Source organism: Hypanus sabinus, chromosome 16 (assembly GCF_030144855.1).
Source record: "Hypanus sabinus isolate sHypSab1 chromosome 16, sHypSab1.hap1, whole genome shotgun sequence".
Classification (NCBI taxonomy): domain Eukaryota; kingdom Metazoa; phylum Chordata; class Chondrichthyes; order Myliobatiformes; family Dasyatidae; genus Hypanus; species Hypanus sabinus.
Genome location: NC_082721.1, coordinates 37,827,305 through 37,848,486, shown reverse-complemented (window position 1 = coordinate 37,848,486; position 21,182 = coordinate 37,827,305). Strand labels below are relative to the sequence as shown.

The following is a 21,182-nucleotide window of genomic DNA, read 5'->3' as shown; positions in this document are numbered from 1 at the left end:
GCACAAGCCATCGACCGCCCTTGTTAACCTAACACATTATTCCCATTCCTTTTGTCTTCCCACATTCTCATATTAATAAGGGTCAGCATGCAGATGTAGAATGGGAACAGGACCAACAGCAGACTCTGGTAGGAGTTAGGCATGGGAGCCTTGTCAGATTTCCTTTAACCCTTGGCTGTGACCCATATTGTAGCATTTTCCAGCTGAGATCATCTGGCTCAAAACAGACCAGGGATTTGATCTTGAACCTCACTCAAACACACTTTAGAAAGCAAAGAATACTCACTGTGCCATTGGCATCCTGGAGTTATTTTCAGTGTGTTAATCCAGTGGAGAAAGGTTTGTTTGATTCATAAGGACATGAATATGAGTTGAAACATATCTAAAACTATAGTGGGCATAGTCTTTTCCAAGATGCACTTTCAATTTGTTAGACAGTGCCCCTTAAAGGACAGCTGTATGATTACACCAAATATTAATTGGGCAGTCAGAGCCTTGGAACAATTGGAGTCATTTTCACTACATGTCATCGTGGAAAATGAGTGTTGTTTGTTTAGACCTATGTTTCGCCCTCTGTTACACACTGATTTTCATCTCAGTGGAAGTCAATTGTAAGAAAGATCTGGTAGCAGATATGACACTACATATTCTATTCCTGCCCTCAATGTTAAAATTATCCTGAAGGTTTATACTGAATTGAATGCAATAAAGAGAAAAGCATTCAGTGCTGGAAAGCTCCTGCACTGTGTTGGTGGGAAGTTGTACATACAGTGCCTCTACTCACCTATCCCCTATTTTCATGAAAGTATTTTGTCTCTGTGAAGTACTTCATGTGGAGGCACAATATTTTCACAGAGGTAAACATGCTGCTTGTCAGGATTATTCTGCAAATAATCTGTTAGTATGTTTCTGTGATTTTATTTTTGGTTCAGGGAGTAATTTTACAGTAATTAAAACACCATCAAATCAAAACTGCAGTACCATGGTTTTTAAGTTTCTGCACTAATTATCTGGAAGTCAGGACGTGATCTGGAAATGGACTGATGTCAGGCACTAACAGATCTACAGTGGTGCTAGAAAGGTTGCGAACCCTGTAGGATTTTCTCTATTTCTGCATCAGTATGACATAAATTGGGATCAGATCTTCACGGAAGTCCTAAAACTAGATAAAAAGAACCCAATTAAATAAATAACATAAAAACATTATACTTGCTCTTTTATTTATTGTGAAAAATAATCCAATATTACATGTATTTGTTGAAAAAAGTATATGAACCTTTGCTTTCAGTAACTGGTGTGACCCCCCCCCCCCCCCCCCCGTACAGCAATAACTTCAACCAAACGTTTTCCGGTAACTGTTGATCAGTTCTGCATGTTCACTTGGAAGAATTTTAGGCCATTACTCCTTACAAAACCGCTTCAACTCTGGTATGTTTGTAGGCTTCCTTGCATAAACTGCTTGCTTCAGGTTCTTTCACAAAAGTTCTATGGAACAAAGGTCAGGATTTTGACTTGGCCATTACAAAACACAAATTTTCTTCTTTTTAAACCAGATTTACTCTTGTCTTTCAGATCATTGTCATGTTGCATCAAATAACTTTTATTAAGCTTCAGGTGACGGACTGCTACCCTGACATTCTCCTGTAAAATGTCTTGATACAATATTGAATTCATTGTTCCCTCAACAACTGCAAGCTGTCCAGGCCCTGAGGCAGCAAAGCATGAACAAACCATGATGCTCCTTCCACCATGCTTCACAGTTGTGAAGAGGTTTTGGTGTTGGTGTGCAGTGCTCTTTTTACTCCAAACATAGCAATGTGTATTTCTGTAAAAGAGGTTCACCTTTTGTCTCATCTTCTGCAGAAAGTTGTCCCAGAAGCATTGCAGAACATCCAGGTGATCTTTTGCAAACTTGAGACATGCAGCAACATTTTATTTTTGGAGAAAGCTGGTTTCCTCAGTGGTGTCCATCCATGAACACCATTCTTGTTCAGTGTTTTTCTTATAGTGGACACATGAACTGAGATTTTAGCAAGTTCTAGAGATTTCCGCAGGTCTTTTTCTGTTACTCTTGGATTCTTTTTAATTTCCTTCAGCATTGCACACTGTGCTCTTGCAGGATGCCCACTCTTAGGAGGAGTAGCAACAGTACTGAATTTCCTCGATTTGTAGGCAACTCCTCTTACTGTGGAATGATGAACATTTGGGTCTGTTTTTGTAGTCTTTTCCAGTTTCATGCATCTCTACAATATGTACAAGTCTTTTGCAGCTGTTTTAATGGATGAACTGTGGCACTTTCTTAGCATTTTCTCTTCCCATTTTCTCCCTACCTCTCTTAAATTTCCTAATTTTTTGATTAACCCAAGTGAGTGAGTCACGGCCAACTATTAATTTCTCATATCTGTCTCTTACATGGCAGGGACAGTAAGTTTCCCAATTAGTTTTCATCAGTGGAGATCCATATGACCACTTTTGGGTTGAAAAGTATCAATTCATAACTATGATAATATATGCAACAATTATAAGGTATCAATAAAAAGACATTTCACTGAATTGGTGGTGAAATCTCCTGAAACTGATTCAGCTACTGAATAGGTTTCCAATAGTTATTGCTGCTATTTGAAGCCATGTATCTCGTGATGGTTTTGTAATGGGTTCAAAAAGCAAATTGTGTATCTCCAATTTACTTAGCAGACAAAAACTGAACTGGTTAATTACTGGCTGTTATCTACTTGATTTCAGTGAAGAGATCAAATCTATTCATGTGAAACTTGGATTTGTAGAATATGTGCACAAAATATTGGTCTGACCTGATGCTTGGTTAAAAATCAACACAAAATGATAACACATTAACTTCACTGACATTACACAATCGGAGTTGGAAACCGGAGCCTCTCAGATTTGCTCTGCCATTTCGAACATAGGACATTACAGCACAGTACAGACCTCTTAGCCCACTATGTTGTGCTGACCTTTAAACCTACTATAAGATCAATCTAACTCTTCCCTCCCTAATAGTCCTCCATTTTTCCTTCATCCATATGCCTGTCTCAGAATCTGAAATGTCCCTGGTATTTCAAAGTTTGCATATGTCACCATATGAGGTTCATTTTCTTGCAGGTATTCACAGTAGAACAGAGAAATACAATAGAAACAATGAGAAACTATACACAAGCAAAAACTGTCAAGCGAGTAATGTGCAAAAGAAGACAATCTGTGTAAATACACAAAAAAAAATAACACGAACAATAAATAAATCAATACATAATACTAAGAACCTGATTTGTAGAGTCCTTGAAAGTGAGTCCATAGTTGAGTTCAGTGATCAGCTCAGTGTTGAGGTGAGTAACGCTATCCCTGCTGGTTCAGGAGCCTAATGGCTGAAGGGTAATAACTATTCCTGAATCTGCTGGTGTAGGACATAAGGCTTCTGTACCCCATCCTGATGGCAGCAGCGAAAGGAGAATGGTTGGAGGGTGGTCCTTGATGATGGATGCTGCTTTCTTGTGGCAGCATTCTTTATAGAAGATGTGCTCAAGTGTGTGTGCGGGGAGGGGGGTTTTTCCTGTGTAGGCTTTTCTGTTGTTCTTCTATAGTTGTACCGTGGAGAGCATTCTGACAGGCTGTCTGGTATGGAGGGGTTACTGCACAGGATTGAAAGTAGCTGCAGAAGGTTATAAATCTAGTCAGCTCCATCTTGGGCACGAGCCTACAAAGTACCCAGGACATCTTTAGGGAGCGGTGTATCAGAAAGGCAGCGTCCATTATAAAGGACCTCCAGCACCCACGATGTGCCCTTTTCTTACTGTTACCATCAGGCAGGAGGTACAGAAGCCTGAAGGCACACACTCAGTGACTCAGGAACAGCTTCTTCCCCTCTGCCATCTGATTCCAAAATGGACATTGAACACAAAGACACTACTTCACCTTTTTTAATATACAGTATTTCTGTTTTTGCACTTTTTAAAAAATCTATTCAATGTATGTATACCATAATTGATTTACTTGTTTGTTTATTATTATGTTTTTTATTATCATTTTTTCTCTATCTGCTAAACTATGTATTGCATTGAACTGCTGCTGCTAATTTGATGAATATCATGTCACAAGCCGGTGATAATAAACCTGATTCTGATTCTGAAGGTTCTTGGGCACTGGTTTTTCCATACTAGGCCATGATGCAACCACTCAGATAGTCTCTATAGGATTTGCACAAACTTCTAAAAAAGTAGAGGCATTGCTGTACTTTCTTTGAAATGGCACCTAAGTGCTGGCCCCTAGACAGCTCCTCTAAAATGATACACCAAGGAATTTAAAATTACTGACCCTCTCCAACTTTGATCCCCCGGTGAGGACTGTCTCATGGACCCCTGATTCCTTCCTCCTGTAGGCATTAATCAGCTCTTTGGTTTTGCTGACATTGTGTGAGAGGTTTTAGTTGTGGCATCATTCAACTAGATTTTCAATCTCCCTCCTAAACTTCCATTTGCACCAGCTTTGTTTTACCCAGTAGCAGTGGTGATGAATCCACATTCATCTTTGACTATCCTTTCATTGGGACTAACTTGCCCATGCTTCTCTCAATCTACTCAATGTCATCCTGACTCTGCAGATCCTCAGAATGTTTGCAATTTTTCCAAAGTTTACAATTAGTTTGTTTCAATACCATTGATTTAAGTAACTACTTACAGATCCACAAGTTGTGAAAATTCTGGTCCATATGTATAGATGTGTTAGATGGAAGATTACATAGGAGCAAATAAAACTTAGGTTATTAGATGCCAACGCTTCTTCAGAGCAACAGAGGTTGTGGGTTTGGTGGGTGGGTAATTTTCAATTCTGTCTGTGCAGATGGTGGAGAAATATACACAAACTAATATTTAGTTAAAGCAGAATTTTAGTCTAAGGAAATTATGGATACAATATGCCACCTTAAGATTTGCCTGTTTCTGCTGTGTTTTGTTTGTTTATTTTTATATCACTGGATGTCAAATTATCAGACATGGTCCATTAGAATTAATTGATTTCTGAATGTGGTGGAATTTTTGATAAGCAAGAATTGCCTGCCTTGGGGCTTTACTTTCTAGGGAATTGTGGTGGTCAAAGGACCTATTTCCATTCCATGACTCTTTGTTGGAACAGACTGAGACAGAGTATGAAAATGTAAAGCCCACATTGTCTGGTTATAAGATTTTCAGTGCTATATAAAGTTTGGATGTAGAAGAAATATTTCTGTTGTATACATCAGTTGATGAATAGGGACACAGTATAATGTTGGAAATAAAGCCTTATATTGATGGTCTTCAATCATTCCAAAATACTTCATACCAATGAAGCACATTTCAAGTGTGGCTTTGTTATTAAGGGTGAAGATAGAAAGTAAATTTTTGACAACATTTTAAAATAATTTGATGACACAACTATGAAACTAATTATGGGTTATGGGGTGGAATGGAAATAAAAAGTAGTGTCTGAGTTTCTGCTTCATAACTCCAGCATCCTCAGTTTGATCCTTAGATGCTGTTTGTGTGGCGTCTGTATATTCTCTCCGATCGTGTGGGTTTCCACTGAATGCACTGTTTTCCACCCACATCCTGAAAAGGTGTTGGTGAAAGGTAAAAGCAGCAAAAAGAATTTTTCCTCCTTCAAAGAAAGGGGCTTCCCTTCCTCCACTATCAAGGCTGACCTCACCTGCCCTTACTCCATCCTCCCACTGCCACACCAGGGACTGGGGTTCTCTTGTCCTCACCTACCACCCACTAGCCTCCTCATCCAACAAGTAATTCTCCATAACTTCCGCCATCTCCAATGGGATTCCACCATCAAGCACATCTTTCCCTCCTGCCCCCTTTCCACTTTCCACAGGGAGCAATGCCTTCACAACTCGTTCTTCCCCACTGATCTCCATCCTGGTACTTACTCTTACAAGTGCAGCAAGTACCACACCTTGCCCATACTCCTCCCTCACCATCACTTAGGGCCCCAAACCATGAGGCAACACTTCACCTGCATGTCTGTTGGGTTCATCTACTACATCCTGTGCTCCCAATGTGGCCTCCTGTATATTGGTGAGACCCGATGTAGATTGGGAGATCGTTTCATTGAGAACCTTCACTCCTTCTGCCGCGAAAAGTGGGATTTCCTGGTGGCCACCCAATTCAATTCTACTTCCCATTCCCATTCTGACATGTCAGTCCATGATCTCCTGTACTACCACAGGGAGGCCGCACTCAAATTAGAGGAGCAACACCTTGTTTTCCGTCTGGGTGTCATGATAGCATGAAAATTGATTTCTCAAACTTACAGTAGTTGTCCTCTTTCCCCCCCCCCCCCTCACCATCACATCCCTCTGGTACTTGTCCCCCTTCCCATTCTTCCATAGACTTCTGACCTCCCATATCAGATTCCCCCTTATTCAGCCCTTTATCTCTTTTACCAATCAACTTACTAGCTCTTTACCTCACGTTATCACCTGCCACATCTTTTTCTGACTTCTCCCCTTCCATTCCAGTCCTGATGAAGGGCCTTGACACGCAATGTCGACTGTACTCTTTTCCATAGATGTTGCTTGGCCTGCTAATTTCCTCCAGCGTTTTGTGTGTGTTGCTTTGGATTTCTAGCATCTGCAGATTTTCTCATGTTTGCCAAGAAAATTTTTGTGTGTGGAACAGTAAGTTTCACGGGGAGCAAGGAAATGTGAAAGGTATGGTGCTTCTAGGCCTGATATGCCAAACAGCTTCATCCTTTTTCATTAGTAAATCAAAAAGATTCATAACTTTTTAATTTGGCATAACTTGGGCCACAAGGTAATGCAGCTACTGGGCCACTCCTTCATAGTGCCAGGCACCTGGATTTAATCCTGAGCTATGTGATTGTGTCAAGTTTGCACATCTTCCCGATGTCTTTGCGAATTTCCTCAGAATGCTTCCGTTTCCCCTCGCATCTCAAAAATATGAGGATTGATTGTTTTACGTGCCATTGTATGTTATTGTTAGTGCATAGGTGAGTGGTAAGATCTTGGGAGTATTGATGAGCGTATCAGGAAAAAGAAATAATGAAGTACAGTATTAGTGCAAATGGGTTAATTTAATGGACCAAAGAGTCTGTTTCCATCCTGTATCTGATCCCATATTTGCCCATGACCTGGCAGACATTCGTAGCACTTTGGGAGAATACTCAATTATTGTGAAAAGACATGCAAGATTATTAATTTGACAATTATAGTAAAGAAATAGTGCTTGGTTTGAAAGAATGTGTTTGTTGCTTTGTCCTGCTCAAAGTGCTTGGGTCTCAACCTTTAGGAGTTGATTCTCTTAAACCTATGAGAATCCTCTTAAAAAATGTGTGCATTTTATAAACTTTTGTTTTAATTAAATGTATATTTGAGGTTCACATCAATATTCTAAGAATTAAAAATTCCCACCAGTTACTCTCATTCCATAACATGTGTTTGCTTTTGCAGTCAGTCATGATAGTCTCCAAAACTTTTTAAAGCAATGCTCAATTTCCGAGTTTGTCCTGGCTGATGAATTGGTTGGTTTATTGACCTGTCAATCAGAATTCGTCCAGCCTATCTGCAGCAACAATGAAGGGGGAGATCAGGCTCCATTCCACAGCTGGTTTATTGCTTTGAAAAATATCTGCTTTTATCCCAAACCTAATCCTTTTGAGATATTATATCCGAAGTGTTTGCTATTCTTTAAAAATAATATAGCAGAGTGCTAGCGGGCCGCCCACGTGATGGGTGCCAACCAATGAGCAAGGAAGTGATGCGGGCTCGTGTCGGTTCCCGCCAAATACGAGCGGGCTGAGGGGGGAGGGTGAGGGCCAGTGAGCGGGAGCAGGAGCAGCTGGAGGTGGAGGGAGGCTGAGGGGAGCGAGCGAGGGAGTGCAGTGCAGTGCAGCGCGGCGCGGCCGGTCCACCAGCCACCCACAGCCGCTGTCACTGATCCCAGCGCGCAGCCGGCGGGAAGCAGCGCCGCCGCGGGTGCTCGAAGGCTGCAGACCCCGAGACCCGGACACCAGCAACAGGCGGCCGCCGGAGAGGACCGAGGTGGGGGAGTGAATGAGTGAAGTGGAGGCTCGCAGTTGGCAGCAAGGCCCCGGCCGAGCTGCTGGGTGGGGGGTTACGGCCCAGTACTGACAAGGCTGCTGGATACCCCTCTGACAAGCCCGGGGGCTGGGTGCCGGCTCTGAGCAAGAGTAGTATGCAGTGACGTTCTTAATCCACTGCAGTCATATAAAGAAACTAAACATTTTAAGGCGCTGACAGGAAGTTCACCTTGGCCCCAATCACTTCCACTCAGCTGCTGAGCCGGAGAAAGGCGGGAGAGCCAAAAGGTTGGATCAAGTGGCGCCCTATCCATAATCTAGCTGGAGCGATCACTCGTTTATAGTAGCATTGACTTTTTTTTGGGGGGGGGGGGTCTTATCAGCTGCGTTTGAACAGCTAGTTAATTTCTTTCTGGCTAAGGATGCTGAGACTTATGAGTACCATTGGACTGCGATTTTGAATTAGTATTGTTGACGTTTGTGAGGTTTTTGTAAACAACCGTTGTTTCTTCTCTATTCGGATTTTCCATCGTTCTCAATGTTTATACGGAGTTTTTTTTGTTTCTTTGAGTAGGTACTTCAATGGGACCGGTGCTGAAACAGTTTTCTGTAAAATCACGTGGAAATCTGATGCATTAAGCATAAAATTTCAAGTTTTATATACATAGTTGTTTCATGCAGTATGAATATGCTAGATCTGTGTTGTGTTACCTGTTGTCTTTGGTTTCCTACGTGCAGCGTTTCATCGCTGGAAATTTTTAACCTCCAGTGAATATTTTTGTAGTGAGATCACACATGTTGCCGATTAATAGATTCCATTACTTTTCAACTTGGATGTCGAGTTCTGACACTTTGAATCAGTATTGACTTTAAATGAATTTTAATTACACTGTAGTAGTTCAATTTCCATTGGGCATTTTAAAATTGAAAATACACAACTGCCCTGCTAAAACAAAATTGATCTGCTTAATCACTTAATTACAGAGTGACATTCTGTAAGTCATTTTGTGATCCACTTTTTGAGTATCATTTTCATCCTAATTATATTTGCCTGCTCAAAATTGTCTGCATGGAGACACTTTTTTTCCACCCCTTCCTTTCTTACTACATATAACCGTGTAGTGTTTTACTTAAAACATTGTGATTGTGGTTTGGAATATGTAGTGTTGGAAAAAAGGATAAAAAGATTCTGCATTGCAACAGTTTTTTGAAAAGATTTTGCTAGGGTTTTAACAAATGAATTGGAATTCATTATTCCCCAAAAAGATCATAAATAAGACATGGGTGAATATTAATATAGTGGTATGTGTTCAATTTTTTTAATTCTTCATAAAATTGAAAAGTAAATGCAGAAGGTTGCTGTTTGACTTTCCCTGGAACGTAGTGTGGGACCTGGCAAAGTAGCCTTAAAAGGGTTTTAATAGAACTCAAAGCAGACTGGCCTAATTGATTTAATGTCTCAGTGGTAAGAAGCAAGGGGTAATGCTTGACAGTCAAGCTTTATGAGCAAATTCAGTATGCAATTTTTTAATAATTATTTAGGTCTAAAAATAGTAGGCATAATAATATAGAACTTCTGTGTTGCCAGTGGCAAGTTGGATAGAACAGTGATCAGCAGAACTTAATCAAAGTAAGCGAGGTAATAGCTTTCAAACAATGGAGCAAAGGAAATATCAGGGTATTTAAAATAGTTTTGAGGTACCAAGTGTTTTAAAGGTGTATTTCTTTATTAGTAAGGGCATAGAATTAATGTGTTTTCTTGTAAATATAGAATTGTATTCTTGGGTCCATCCAGAGTGGAGGAGTGAAATCCTATTTGTTTCATGCTGTCTCATAATTTGTGTAAAAGCTAGCAATTTATTCTTGCATGTGCCCGTCAACTTTCCTCGACCCTTTCTGCTATTACCCCATACCATATGACTAATTTTAGAATAGTAGTTAATCTACCATCTTTGTGATGTGGGAGGAAACCATACACCTGGTGGAAACTAGCACAGTCATGGAGAGGGTGTGCAAACTGGACCAGGAGTCAGGATCAGTCCATGTCCAGGTGCTGTAAGATTGTGGGTTGCACTGTATATATTTCTGATCACTACAATTTATTGCTGGGAAGAAAGATTTGGCTAGGAACTGGAAAATTGCAGCTCTGAGGGAAGGTAGTCTAGATGGAGCTTTTCTTCCCGATGAGCAGGTGAGAATTGAGAGGCCAGGTAGAGAGGAGGGGTGTGTTTCCATTAGCAAAAGGATTTTTTTTTAAACCAGGACGAAGTAAATTTAGTCAATGGATTAAAGTGGAATGGGGGGAGGGAGATTCTTTCACCCTATGAGTTGTAAGGGTCCAGGACTTGCAGCGAGAAAACCTGATGGAGACAGAAATCTTTGTTTAAACAGTGCTTTTGATGTGTACTCTCAGCAACATATAAATGTATAGTGTGAATAAGGTGATCCCTGAAGAGCAGGCTACTTAGTAGATGAGATTAGGTTGGTTAGTTTGTTCAATCTGTGTATGCATTTTGATTCTGATATTCTGCATTTTAATATAAGCATCAAGGAAGTGAAACTACTTGTCCCCACCCCCCAAGTTTTCTGAAGATTAATGCCTCAGACCTTTTTGGAGGATTTTGACCCAAAGCTACTTTGTTATTGTTGAAATTATGAACACTGATCTTTATGTCTCATCTTCAGCTTGTTGCTTCGGCTTGTCCTTCAATGGTCAGCTGAGATTTAAACTTCTCGGTGCGATTCTGCCTTTTGTATTTGGTGGTAGCTCTGGTGTATTGGTGCAGGGCATGCTGTGCCATTGTTCACTAAGGAGGAGCAATTCATAGATCAGAACTATTGCTTGGTAACAGGATACTTCCTTTTTCCTACACCCATCTCCACCTTCTGGCACTTTTTCAATATTTTTTATTGATTTCTTACCAAAAAAAGAATACAGGAGGATGTATAATCATATATCAATTACAATATATGTGAATCACACTCATTACCCCATATTCATGTAAATTAAATTGAATCGTAATATAGAAAAGTAATAATTCTGTTATACAAAAAAATCTAAACCCACTACCAAGAAAAGCCGTTTTGGTAAAGAAAGAAAAAACTGGAAAAAAAAATCCTAAAATGTATTATTAGCCATCATCTGTACTTGATAACAAATCAAAGATTTTGAAAGTAATTCAAAAAGGGTCCCCACAATGTTAGAAAGTCTTGTCTTGATTCAGAAATTGAACAACAAATCTTCTCTAAGCATGACATAACATCGCATTGAGCATGGGTAGGCGGAGCAACATCCTTCCACCTTAGCAACAATGCCCTCCTGGCTATAAGAGAAATAAAAGACAAAATGTGCAAATCAGTTGTCTCCAAGATAATAAATTTTCTTCCAACAATACCAAATAAGGCAGTCAAAGGGTTTGGTGTAAGATTTACTTTGAAAAGTACAGAAAAGGTTTGAAATACTTCCTTCCAGTATTTTGGCACTTTTCAATTCAGCACTTCTTATTTGAAATTATCGTAGACAATGGTATTTGTCATTTAACTTTTTCACAGGCTATCCCTTGGGTTCTAAATGTAGCAGTTGTAATTAAGAATTAAAATCAAACCACCATTGTCCTAATTATTTGAAATATTTGATTAAACTACCAAAAATTGAATAAGTTTATAATATCATTAGAAGAGTATCTCAAGGTGCCTTAAGTAGATCAATTCATTCTTAAATTATTATACTCCTGAAGCATTGTATACTATTTTGAAGCTGAAAGGCCTTGCAAGAGCAAGATCAGATAAATCAGTTTTGCTGCCTTGCCCTGGACTTGTAACAGATCGCCTTTTGAAATGATTCCGGGTTAATCATATGTATCCTTATTTAGAGACATGTTATTTATTTAACATGCTCTAAGGGCCACATATTTAGTTTCCATCTCTAAGCAAATATTTCTGAAGTAAAAAAACTTGAATTTGGAGGTGTTGCGTGCATTTAAGCAGAACTGTAGATAACTGGTGATATAATTGAATTGTGTTCTTAAGAGGATACTTGATGTCAAAAATTTTGTTTTGAGTAATTTTTGTTTTCCTTTACAGTAATGGAAGAGTGTAAGTTGAAAGCAGCTACTCCAGCAAAGAAATTAGTCCAAGGTAATTTGACTGTTGTATTACTTTGCTTTTTCTGATGTTATAGTACGTTAAAATGGGTTCTTTCCAGAATTTTGAGCGACATTGCAGCCACTTAAAGACTGGTCTCCCCTGATTAAACAATGTTTTTTCACCCATTTGTATACTTGAATAGAACATAGAACAGTACATCACAGTACAGGTCCGTTTGCCCAGGGATTGTCCTGACCCTTTAACCTACTCCAAGATCAATCTTAACCCTTCCCTCCCACATAGCCCTCCAAGATTCATCATCGGCTACACTGGACAATATCTTTAATCCCTTCATTGTCATCAGAGGGTTAGCCACAGTGAAGAAAGAAAGTAGGTAATGGAAATGCCATACCCAGAATTTCTTACTAAACTAGCTTTACCTTCATTGACACTGCTTATACTTATGCTGCCTCAGAAAAGCAGTCAACATGATCAAAGACTCCTCCCACCCTGGACATCTCCAACCCCCCCCCCATCAGTCAGAAGATATGAAAGCCTGAAATCAGTTAAGAGTTTAATGAAATTTCCTGTGCCAGTGATGTACTGTTTGGAAGTAAATCTTTACTTCTTTCCTTCGACGTGCTTCCCCCAATGTTATTACTACATCATTGATATGTTGTCTAAAAACTTCTGTCCTTGGTTACATTTTGATGATATTGCATGTTATCTCTGCAAAAATCATGATTTAAATGGCATGAGTACAAAATGAACTTTTATGTTCCAATGCTTGAAAGCTTATTTTTGTTCTTGCTGGAGCAAAGCTGAGAGTTTTAATTGGCTTTTGTTGCCCTGAGACAGAAAGAAGACAAGTCATCCTACATGTCTATGCTCAGTAACCCCTGAAAGGACATGTTTGTGAATGCACATCGACTAAAGAGCAAAATAACTAATGCATTAAGTTTGCTTATCAAATCTGTGCTAGCTCATTTCTTACAGGGTTGGGAGCCATGCATTGGGTATGTGAAGCTGCTCAGCTGTTTGTTGTCTTAATGTCATAAAATCATATTTTTATACTACAAAAGGAAATTCTTTGTCTTATGGGCTCCTTGTTGGTCCAAAAGAGCTGCACAAACAAATGCTTTCCCCTTTTTTGAACATTCGCTCTTTTTGGTCTTTTACATTTTTAATTAACCTGTCACATGACAGTTACAAATCTTATTGAACATATAGAATACAAACACAATTTGTTAACATGTCAAAACTTTCTAATCAAGTTAATCTGAGACAGTTTTAGCAGATCTGATGATTCATCATTAATTTTTGCTTAACTGAAGGATATGCAGTCTATCAGACTTTGTTTATTTAGAGATATATGGTGTGGGATAGGTCCTTCTAGCCCAACAAGCTGCACTACCCAGCAACCTTATTTAACTGGGACAGTTAACCTACTAACTGATATTTCTTCGGACTGGGAGGAAATCCGAGCATTTTGAGGATACCCATGGGAAGGACATACAAACTCCTTACAGATGATGTTAGAATTGAACTCCAAACTTCAGAATTCCCCAAGCAGTAATAGTATTATGTTAACGGCTGCACTACAGTGGCGTCTGATTGGCGCAATTTTCCCAGTTTTGAAGATAAATGACATGACCTGTGGTCCTTCAGTTTATTTTTCCCTTTAGTTGCACATTAGCACTCACTAGCATTTCTGGAGTTGGGAGGGTTGATATTTCAGTCAGAGATTCTACTCCTCCCTAGCGCCTCCATCCCCCCTCCAATCCATACTCTGTCTAGGATGTATTTTCAAGCCTGAAAATGTCCACCTCCAAGATTTTAATCCTATTACTCACTTCTATTGTGTTTAAGCTTTCCTGAGGGCTATTTCTGACTTGTCTTGCTCATCAGTGTGGCATTCAATAATAGGTGATTAAAAACCTTTTGAAATATTTGTATAACTGATCCATGATATACCTTTATAATGATGACCAACTCCATAAATCTGCATTTGCACTCCTGGAATGGAATGCTGTGCTGTCTCTTTGGAATTAAGATGGATTTTTCCTGTATGTACATACCTCTTAATATTGCGGGAAAAAAACTAGCTTATAATGGTTTTGTGGACAATTTTTATTGAAACAATTTTTAGATTAACTAATAAACCAGTTGGGTTTCCCAAACATGACCAACTTGGTCAACCCTCATATGAGAGTAACTAACTTCTCAATAGAAAGGAAAATCAGATGTGAAAAAGAAGCTGGAATTGTTATTTGTAATGTTAGAAGTTTGTCTTTGTTTCTTAATCTTAATGGTAGTGACTTTATGTTACAGCACGATTACCTTTCAAACGTCTCAATCCTGTACCAAAGCCAGAAAATGAAGAGATTGATGATGCCAAGCGGACAAAAATATCTCCCAATTCACCTGTACAACTAAGTTCGGAAAAACTGATTGCCTCTGTAGAGGATGTTGAGAATGACTGCAAAATAAACTTGGATGGCCAGACTGTAAATTCGCCAACTTTGGATGGTGATGTGCTTCCCTCCAAACTTGTTAATGGGAAGGGACCCCTTGATGGTTTCTTGAATCACATTCAGAAGAGTAAGCCTACATCCAAGATGTATAGCAGCGAACTCCATTCCACAATTGACTTGACATGTGATTCTAGCAATGAAGTGTTGGACAGTGCAGATACCACAAGTATAAAAGTAGTTGCTTCTAAATGTCTATGTAAAAAAACTAACATTGATTGTGAAAAAGCATGTAACTGCATGAAACCCAGTTTAACAAAAGGAGTAAATTCTTCCGAATCTACGAATTCTGAAAAATCAACGCCTGGGCAGACTAACAGTGAAGTGAAGGCCAATGAAGGGAAAAAAATTGACACTGACAGCTTACTTGGAAGACGAGTTCCTGTAGTAGTATTACAAGATATAATGGCTAATAATTCACGTTGGACTGGGAACCTGGCAAAGGGGGTCGTTCAAGCTGAAGGAACAGAGTCTTTTGCTAATGAAAGTAACAATTCGCCCATCAGCTCCTTATCAACTTCGTATTCATCTGTTGAGGATTCACCAGAAGTAAGAACTCCCAAGGATAAGGGGAGTCCAGTCTCTACATTAACACCTTCAGGCTGCAAGGTTGATAAAAATATTTCTGCACATTTTGAAATGTCAGATATGGAGAAAAATTAAAACAACTATGTTTTTAGTATGATTAATGAGAAATCAATTAAGTGGATGTAATCTAAAATGTTAGTGTGTTTGGAAAAATTACTTAGGATGTAGGTGAGGAAGAAGATCTGGTAGTAACTAGTGAACTGCCTAAGATTTTCGGGTGTTTTGAAAACTATTTTTCCTTGCAGTATGCCTGCAGGTGGAGTCATTTGTTGAGATGTGGCTTCCATTTAATCAGAAGGATTCTGCATTATGTTGGGACTCTTCAAGTGAAGGTGTCAGGTTCTACCACAATTACTTTTTGGCAGTTGGTGTGGCTGTGGCCCCATTTTGAAATGAAACTGTGAATGACTTCGGCCTTGAAAAATACTGAAGTCACACTATTACTCTAGAAGTTGCTGCTAAAATAATTCTTATAACTTGTTTATTTGATTATTTAAATCAAATGTGAAGGGAAGTGGACAGCTGCTTCAGATGAATTTCAGTGGGCCTACTGGACTTGTACTAGGCTTAGCAGGTAGGTTTCAAAGTTCAGGTACTAGGAAATCTCAGGAAGTCTCTTCTGCTTATTTAGGAGTCTACTAGTGGGTTGCAAGTGTCCCACTCCTACTCCGTTTATCAATACATTCAATCTTCTTGATTTTGTCAATTTTTACCCAGTTAACTAGATAGAAGACTAGGACTAGAATTCAGGCACTTCTGCTGAGTAGGACAATTGCAACCCACCATTACTGGTTGTAGACACAAAAGTCCATAAAATAACATTTAGTTAAAGCTTAATATCCATCTTGAAGTTCTGTGCAGGTTGTCTCTAAACCTCTGATGTGCTTTGTGATTATTGTAAACATTTTTTTCCCCCAAGCCTTGATGAGAAGGTTATAGTATCACATAGAGGTTATAAACTTCTTGCATTCTCATGCTGACATTTCATTATTATTTCTATCCACCTTTTTATTCCTGTCATGTTATATTTATATTTTGTGTATCTTAGTTCATCCTTTAAAATACTGCTTTATTTTCAGATCTGTTCCCTTATAACGATGACTTAGAATAAGACTAGAGAGAGAGAGAGAACTTGATTCTGGAAATTCAGTCAGCAGAATCTAGTGGAAGCAATCATCTACTTACCCTTGATGCTTTACATAAAGACTCCTTTCTTTTCCCAGTCCTGCCACTACCCCCTCTTAACCTTTATCAGAACATGGGGCCTGTTCCTGTGCTATACTGAGCCCACAATGTTGTGCCAAACCAATTCAATTAGTTATCAAATGGCCAACTAAACTGATCCTTATGCCTGCACAATGACCATATCTTTCCATTCCACTTAAGTTCACATGCCTATCTAAATACCTCTTAAAAATGCACAATATATCTGCCTGTACCACCACCCCAGTTAGCACATTCCAGGTACCACGACACTCTTGCCCCTTACATCTCATTTAAAATTGCATCCTCTCACCTTAAATGCGTTCCCTTTGGCATTAACCATTTCAACCCTGGAAAGAAAAAATGCTGTCTGTCTTCTGTATGCCTCTCATAATCTTATAAATCTCTATCTCCCCTCAAACTGCAGCTCCAGAAAACAACCTTTGGTATAATACATGCCCTCTGATCCAGACCACATCCTGGTAAACTTCTTCTGTACCCTCTCCAAAGCCTGGACATCCTTCCAATAATAGGGCAACAACGGGCCATTGTTTACTTGTTAAAATCAAAAAGATTGTAACTTGTATCTTTAAACGCAAACTAGCCAGCCCATCCAAGGGAACCACAACTGCTGAACAATTTTAATCAGGTTAAAATAAATAGGTGTGAATGGCTGCACCTTGTCTTTGAGCTGGTACAACTGAAACATTTTGCACCATTCTTGCTTTCAGCATGATTGAGGCTGGACCTTATTCTCTTTCCAATGATTTTAGAATTTTGCAAGATTTGCAGTTTTGGTTTGCAAGCTAAACTTTGGAACAGAACTCTTAACTCTGCACAGCCCAGGAGGTACAACCAGACCCCAGAATTCTTCCCCCTCTGCTTTCTTTTTTTTTAGGTTCATTATCTAAATTGCAATCAGTATCTGGAAAAAAAATCTTTACAAAGATGTGACCCTCTCAGAAGGTGAGAGGATTCTCAAAGCTACCAAGAAAGTTGAGTACTGACCAACTGATCACAACGTTATAAAGGACAAGTCTCAGACTTTGCTCACCTGGCCTTCTCTATTTTAGCTACTTCTGAAACGTGGTTCATGTATACAACATCTTATTCAACAACTGTTTGTGGGAGAAGAGCACTAACATTTTTAAAAAAAAAGAGCATGGAAACTTAAAATCAAGGTGTTTATTAGCTAAGAGTTGCCATATGTAAGTGACTGAGCAAGTGCATAAGGAAAGGAGCAACTTAGTGGGGTCTGTATTGATAGTCATATTTCCATACTGAGGGCCACATCTAATTACCACGTTAAACGTATTGATAATCTTACATCTAAAACTGAACCCTTCTTTGTCTTCCATGCTTTCCCTTTATTGAATAATGCTCCTTAATAATCTTGCTGTTAAATGAAATTGGTATTGGGTACTGAAGGCTATAGCATGCTTAGATGGAAGTTGAGATGCTATTCCTCAAAGTTGCATATAACATAGTAAAAAGCTGAAACCAGAAGGCAGTACAGTGGAGAATTGATGAAGGGCAACTGGAAGTTCAGAATAATTTGTGCACCAAACAAGTGTTCTGCTCTGTAGTGACCCAATCCATGCTTGATTTCTCCAGTGTAGAAGAAAGTACATCATGTACACTGAAAGTAATACCAAATTGGGTGTGCAACATTGTCAGTTGTGTCCCTAGTCATTGGGAAAGAAAGAATGTGATGTGCTGCATCTCTGGGAAGGTGTTTTGAGAAGTAAAGTAGGTCCTTTCCGACTTGAAAGACAATGGGAAAAGTTAACCAAAGAAACAGATGGAATAGTTCCCTTTACATTGCTGATTGGAAGGGAATGTGGTGCTATCATATTGAAAATGGAATCAAATGCTGTCTGTTGAACGTGGCAATTGATGGGTGCAGAAGAAGAGTACAAGGAGGATATTTACTTTTCCCCATCCAACCTGGGCAGGGAGAGGGTAAGAAATGAAGTGCAGGAAATCTTGAGTTCTGTTTGTGAGTCTTCTACTCCTGTGTAGAGGAAATCATAATTATTAAGGGAAAAGCAGTCTTGGAAACTGGAGAGTTAGATGTTGTTATCCTGATGGTCCCACAGGTGTAGAGAAAGTTGAATGGAATCCCTGCAGGAAGCTGTAAGAGAAAGTGTATGCCACTTTTCAGTCTTTCAATCTTTTTTAAAAAGGGTACAATGGCTTCAAAAAGGCAACATGATATGCTTGTTAGTGTAAAGCTAGAAATGAAACACTGTTTTTAAATGTTATAGAAAATATGGGCCACTTTTAGGTAACCGTATAGCTTTTTACCTGCTGCTTTCTTATACATTTAAGATTTATTTTGGAAATGGATTGCAAGCAGAACTACACTAACATTTCTAAAAGTCGTATTGTATCTAACTGCTTTTATTTCTCGTGCTTAATTGTATTACCTGATTACTTTATTCTTATTTATAATTCAAATAGATGCTGAAACAGTTTGCTAAATACAGTATTTCTGCTATTAGCATTACTGTTCTGTTTATTAATGAATTCTCATCTTTGAGCTAGATGTTCTTTTTCACTAAGAGTTGCTCCTGCTTCCTGATGAATTATTTTAATCTGTTGCCTACTTTCTATCTTCAAGTTTCTAAATTAAGTACTCGTTTCTGAGTATAATGCAGTTTGTGGTGCCAAGATGAACAGCGGTACCCTTTTCTTAAGGCTTGTGTTATGTGGCGTATGAAATTGAAAACCTGGCTCAATTTCAGGCATCTTTTGAAATTCAAAAGAAGTGTCTAAAGAAGAAAACATTTAAATTTGACTTTTTCCTTCTGATTTATAGCAAAATGAGAAAGGATTATAATATGTGAAGTGACAGTATTTCTTTATATAGAAGTAATTAACAGTTCAGTAACTTAGTGGAATTCTATCAACTCCAACAAAATCTTAACTGAAGTGTGCTCTTCGTCCAACAGTATTGCCTCAGCCAGCTTTAAAATTCATGCATGGCTAACCTTTATACAGCTGGTCTTCATGGTAATTTAGCTGAGAGAATGAGTTTTTTGTCCTAAGTGCTTCTCTTCTTGGATCAGGGGAAGAAATGCTTTTTGATTTCCCCTCTTCTCTTCCCCCCCCCCCCCCCCCATAATTCATCAGTCGTTTGCTTTGAAAATAAGGTGTACAACATAAAGTTACTTTCCTCTGGTGTCTTCGCTGTTAGTAGAACATGGAAATCACGGTCTCCCTTAACGTGTTTCCCTGTTTTTAATTGTTTCAGTATGTCCTTTTACAGTTGAAAGTAAAAGTTGAACATCACCAAGCACTTGATCTCTGGTCTCTGTCGAACTAATTAATCTCTTTAAAGATTGAAGCAAGTAGGAAATGTGCAAATCTTGTAACATCTTTACAGGCTTTTAAAAATTCTCTCCTGGGAGATAGATATTCTTTCCTGGTAGATATGAGTATTCTTATTCTGAACTGTTTTAGAAGGAGCACTTGGTGTAATCGTGATTCTTAGGACCTTAGTTAACTTTTAGAAAAGGTAGCATTTGGTTAATGACCACTCCAGCTATTGGAACTAAGTGATGTGATTGGGTAAGATAAGAATTACCTATTGGATATTGATGTAAATCCAGCTGGAACTGATTGGCAATTACCAGGACAGAATTTAACATGCTAAGTTTGATTGATTTGAGCACATCTTTCTGACTCTGGACATACTCGGTCATTGCAGTCCAGCTTCAAAAGGATACTAATTCAAGCCAAAGATTAATAGTTTGAAAGTGCAGTTTCTCCCAGTATAAAAGTTAAAAAATCCCACAGATACAGCTTAAAAGTAATTTTAAAATATATCTTGTGTGTCTTAAAACTTTTATGCAACTTGAGTATATCTGTGACATAATTAAGCTAATAATCCAAATCTTGAATCTGTTTTAAAAAGCTTTGAAATTCAGTTGTTAAAATCCTAGAAACGGTAATAATACTTGAGGGAGAAAAAAGGTTCATCAGTAAGATTTCTTGATTTTAAGACATGTTTTGCATTTCACTAGTCCACTAGAGGCTGAAGATTGATGGCCTGTGTGGTGATAATAGCAGTTGGCATTGATTCTATATTGTGGCATATTAAAATCAAAGCATTTCACTAAAATATTCTAATACTGTTCATGCTTAAATATATAGTTTGTGGGCATGATAGTGCACAACTAGATTTTTTTTCAAAACACAAGATTACCTCCAACAATTTGACTTTGAAACTGCTTTTTTCTGAAAGTGATAAAATTCACATTTTGACCCTAGGTTAAAGTTACAATTTATAACCCTTTACAAACTCATAGGATTTTTTTTTAAATAGTTCAAAGAATTTGAAGTTTAACAATGAAGAGCTGAATACTCTTGTCAATTAGTTTGGCTTTGCAGTCTATTTGTAATCTCAGATTACTGAAAAGTGTTGACACCTTGCTACTATGCATGATTAAAAATATGTGCATGCTACTTAAAACTGACCAATTTGTTTCTGTGTAATAATGTAGACAACTATTTTATCTCTGCTCTATAAAGGCTTCCTGTGATTTTATTTGTTTGTTTTTTGCAGATCTCTCAGACTCCCAAGGTGCAAAACAAAAGAGCTCTGCAGCAGCAGGTATTTTGATATATTAGCAGTTAGTATTGAGTTGTTATCTCAATTTTGCTGTTAACTTTCTGCTGTGTTTTCCTCTTTCCTGAGTACTTTGTAGTCCTGTAGTA

The 21,182-nt window shown here is 38.6% G+C and overlaps 1 protein-coding gene across 6 annotated transcripts in view; it reads left to right on the top strand.

The window, feature by feature from the left end:
- chaf1a (chromatin assembly factor 1, subunit A (p150)) overlaps positions 1 to 21,182 on the top strand; it is a 58,662-nt gene that overhangs the window by 7,287 nt on the left and 30,193 nt on the right. For 2 of the 6 annotated variants that reach the window (XM_059991581.1, XM_059991582.1), the window contains exons 3-5: positions 12,136 to 12,189; positions 14,470 to 15,278; positions 21,031 to 21,078. In XM_059991581.1, the coding sequence (XP_059847564.1) occupies positions 12,138 to 12,189; positions 14,470 to 15,278; positions 21,031 to 21,078 (909 nt within the window). In that variant the 5' untranslated portion in view covers positions 12,136 to 12,137. Of the gene's footprint in view, positions 1 to 7,829; positions 8,054 to 12,135; positions 12,190 to 14,469; positions 15,279 to 21,030; positions 21,079 to 21,182 lie in introns of those variants that run through there. The other 4 variants (XM_059991585.1, XM_059991584.1, XM_059991580.1 and 1 more) reach the window with 4 other exon arrangements.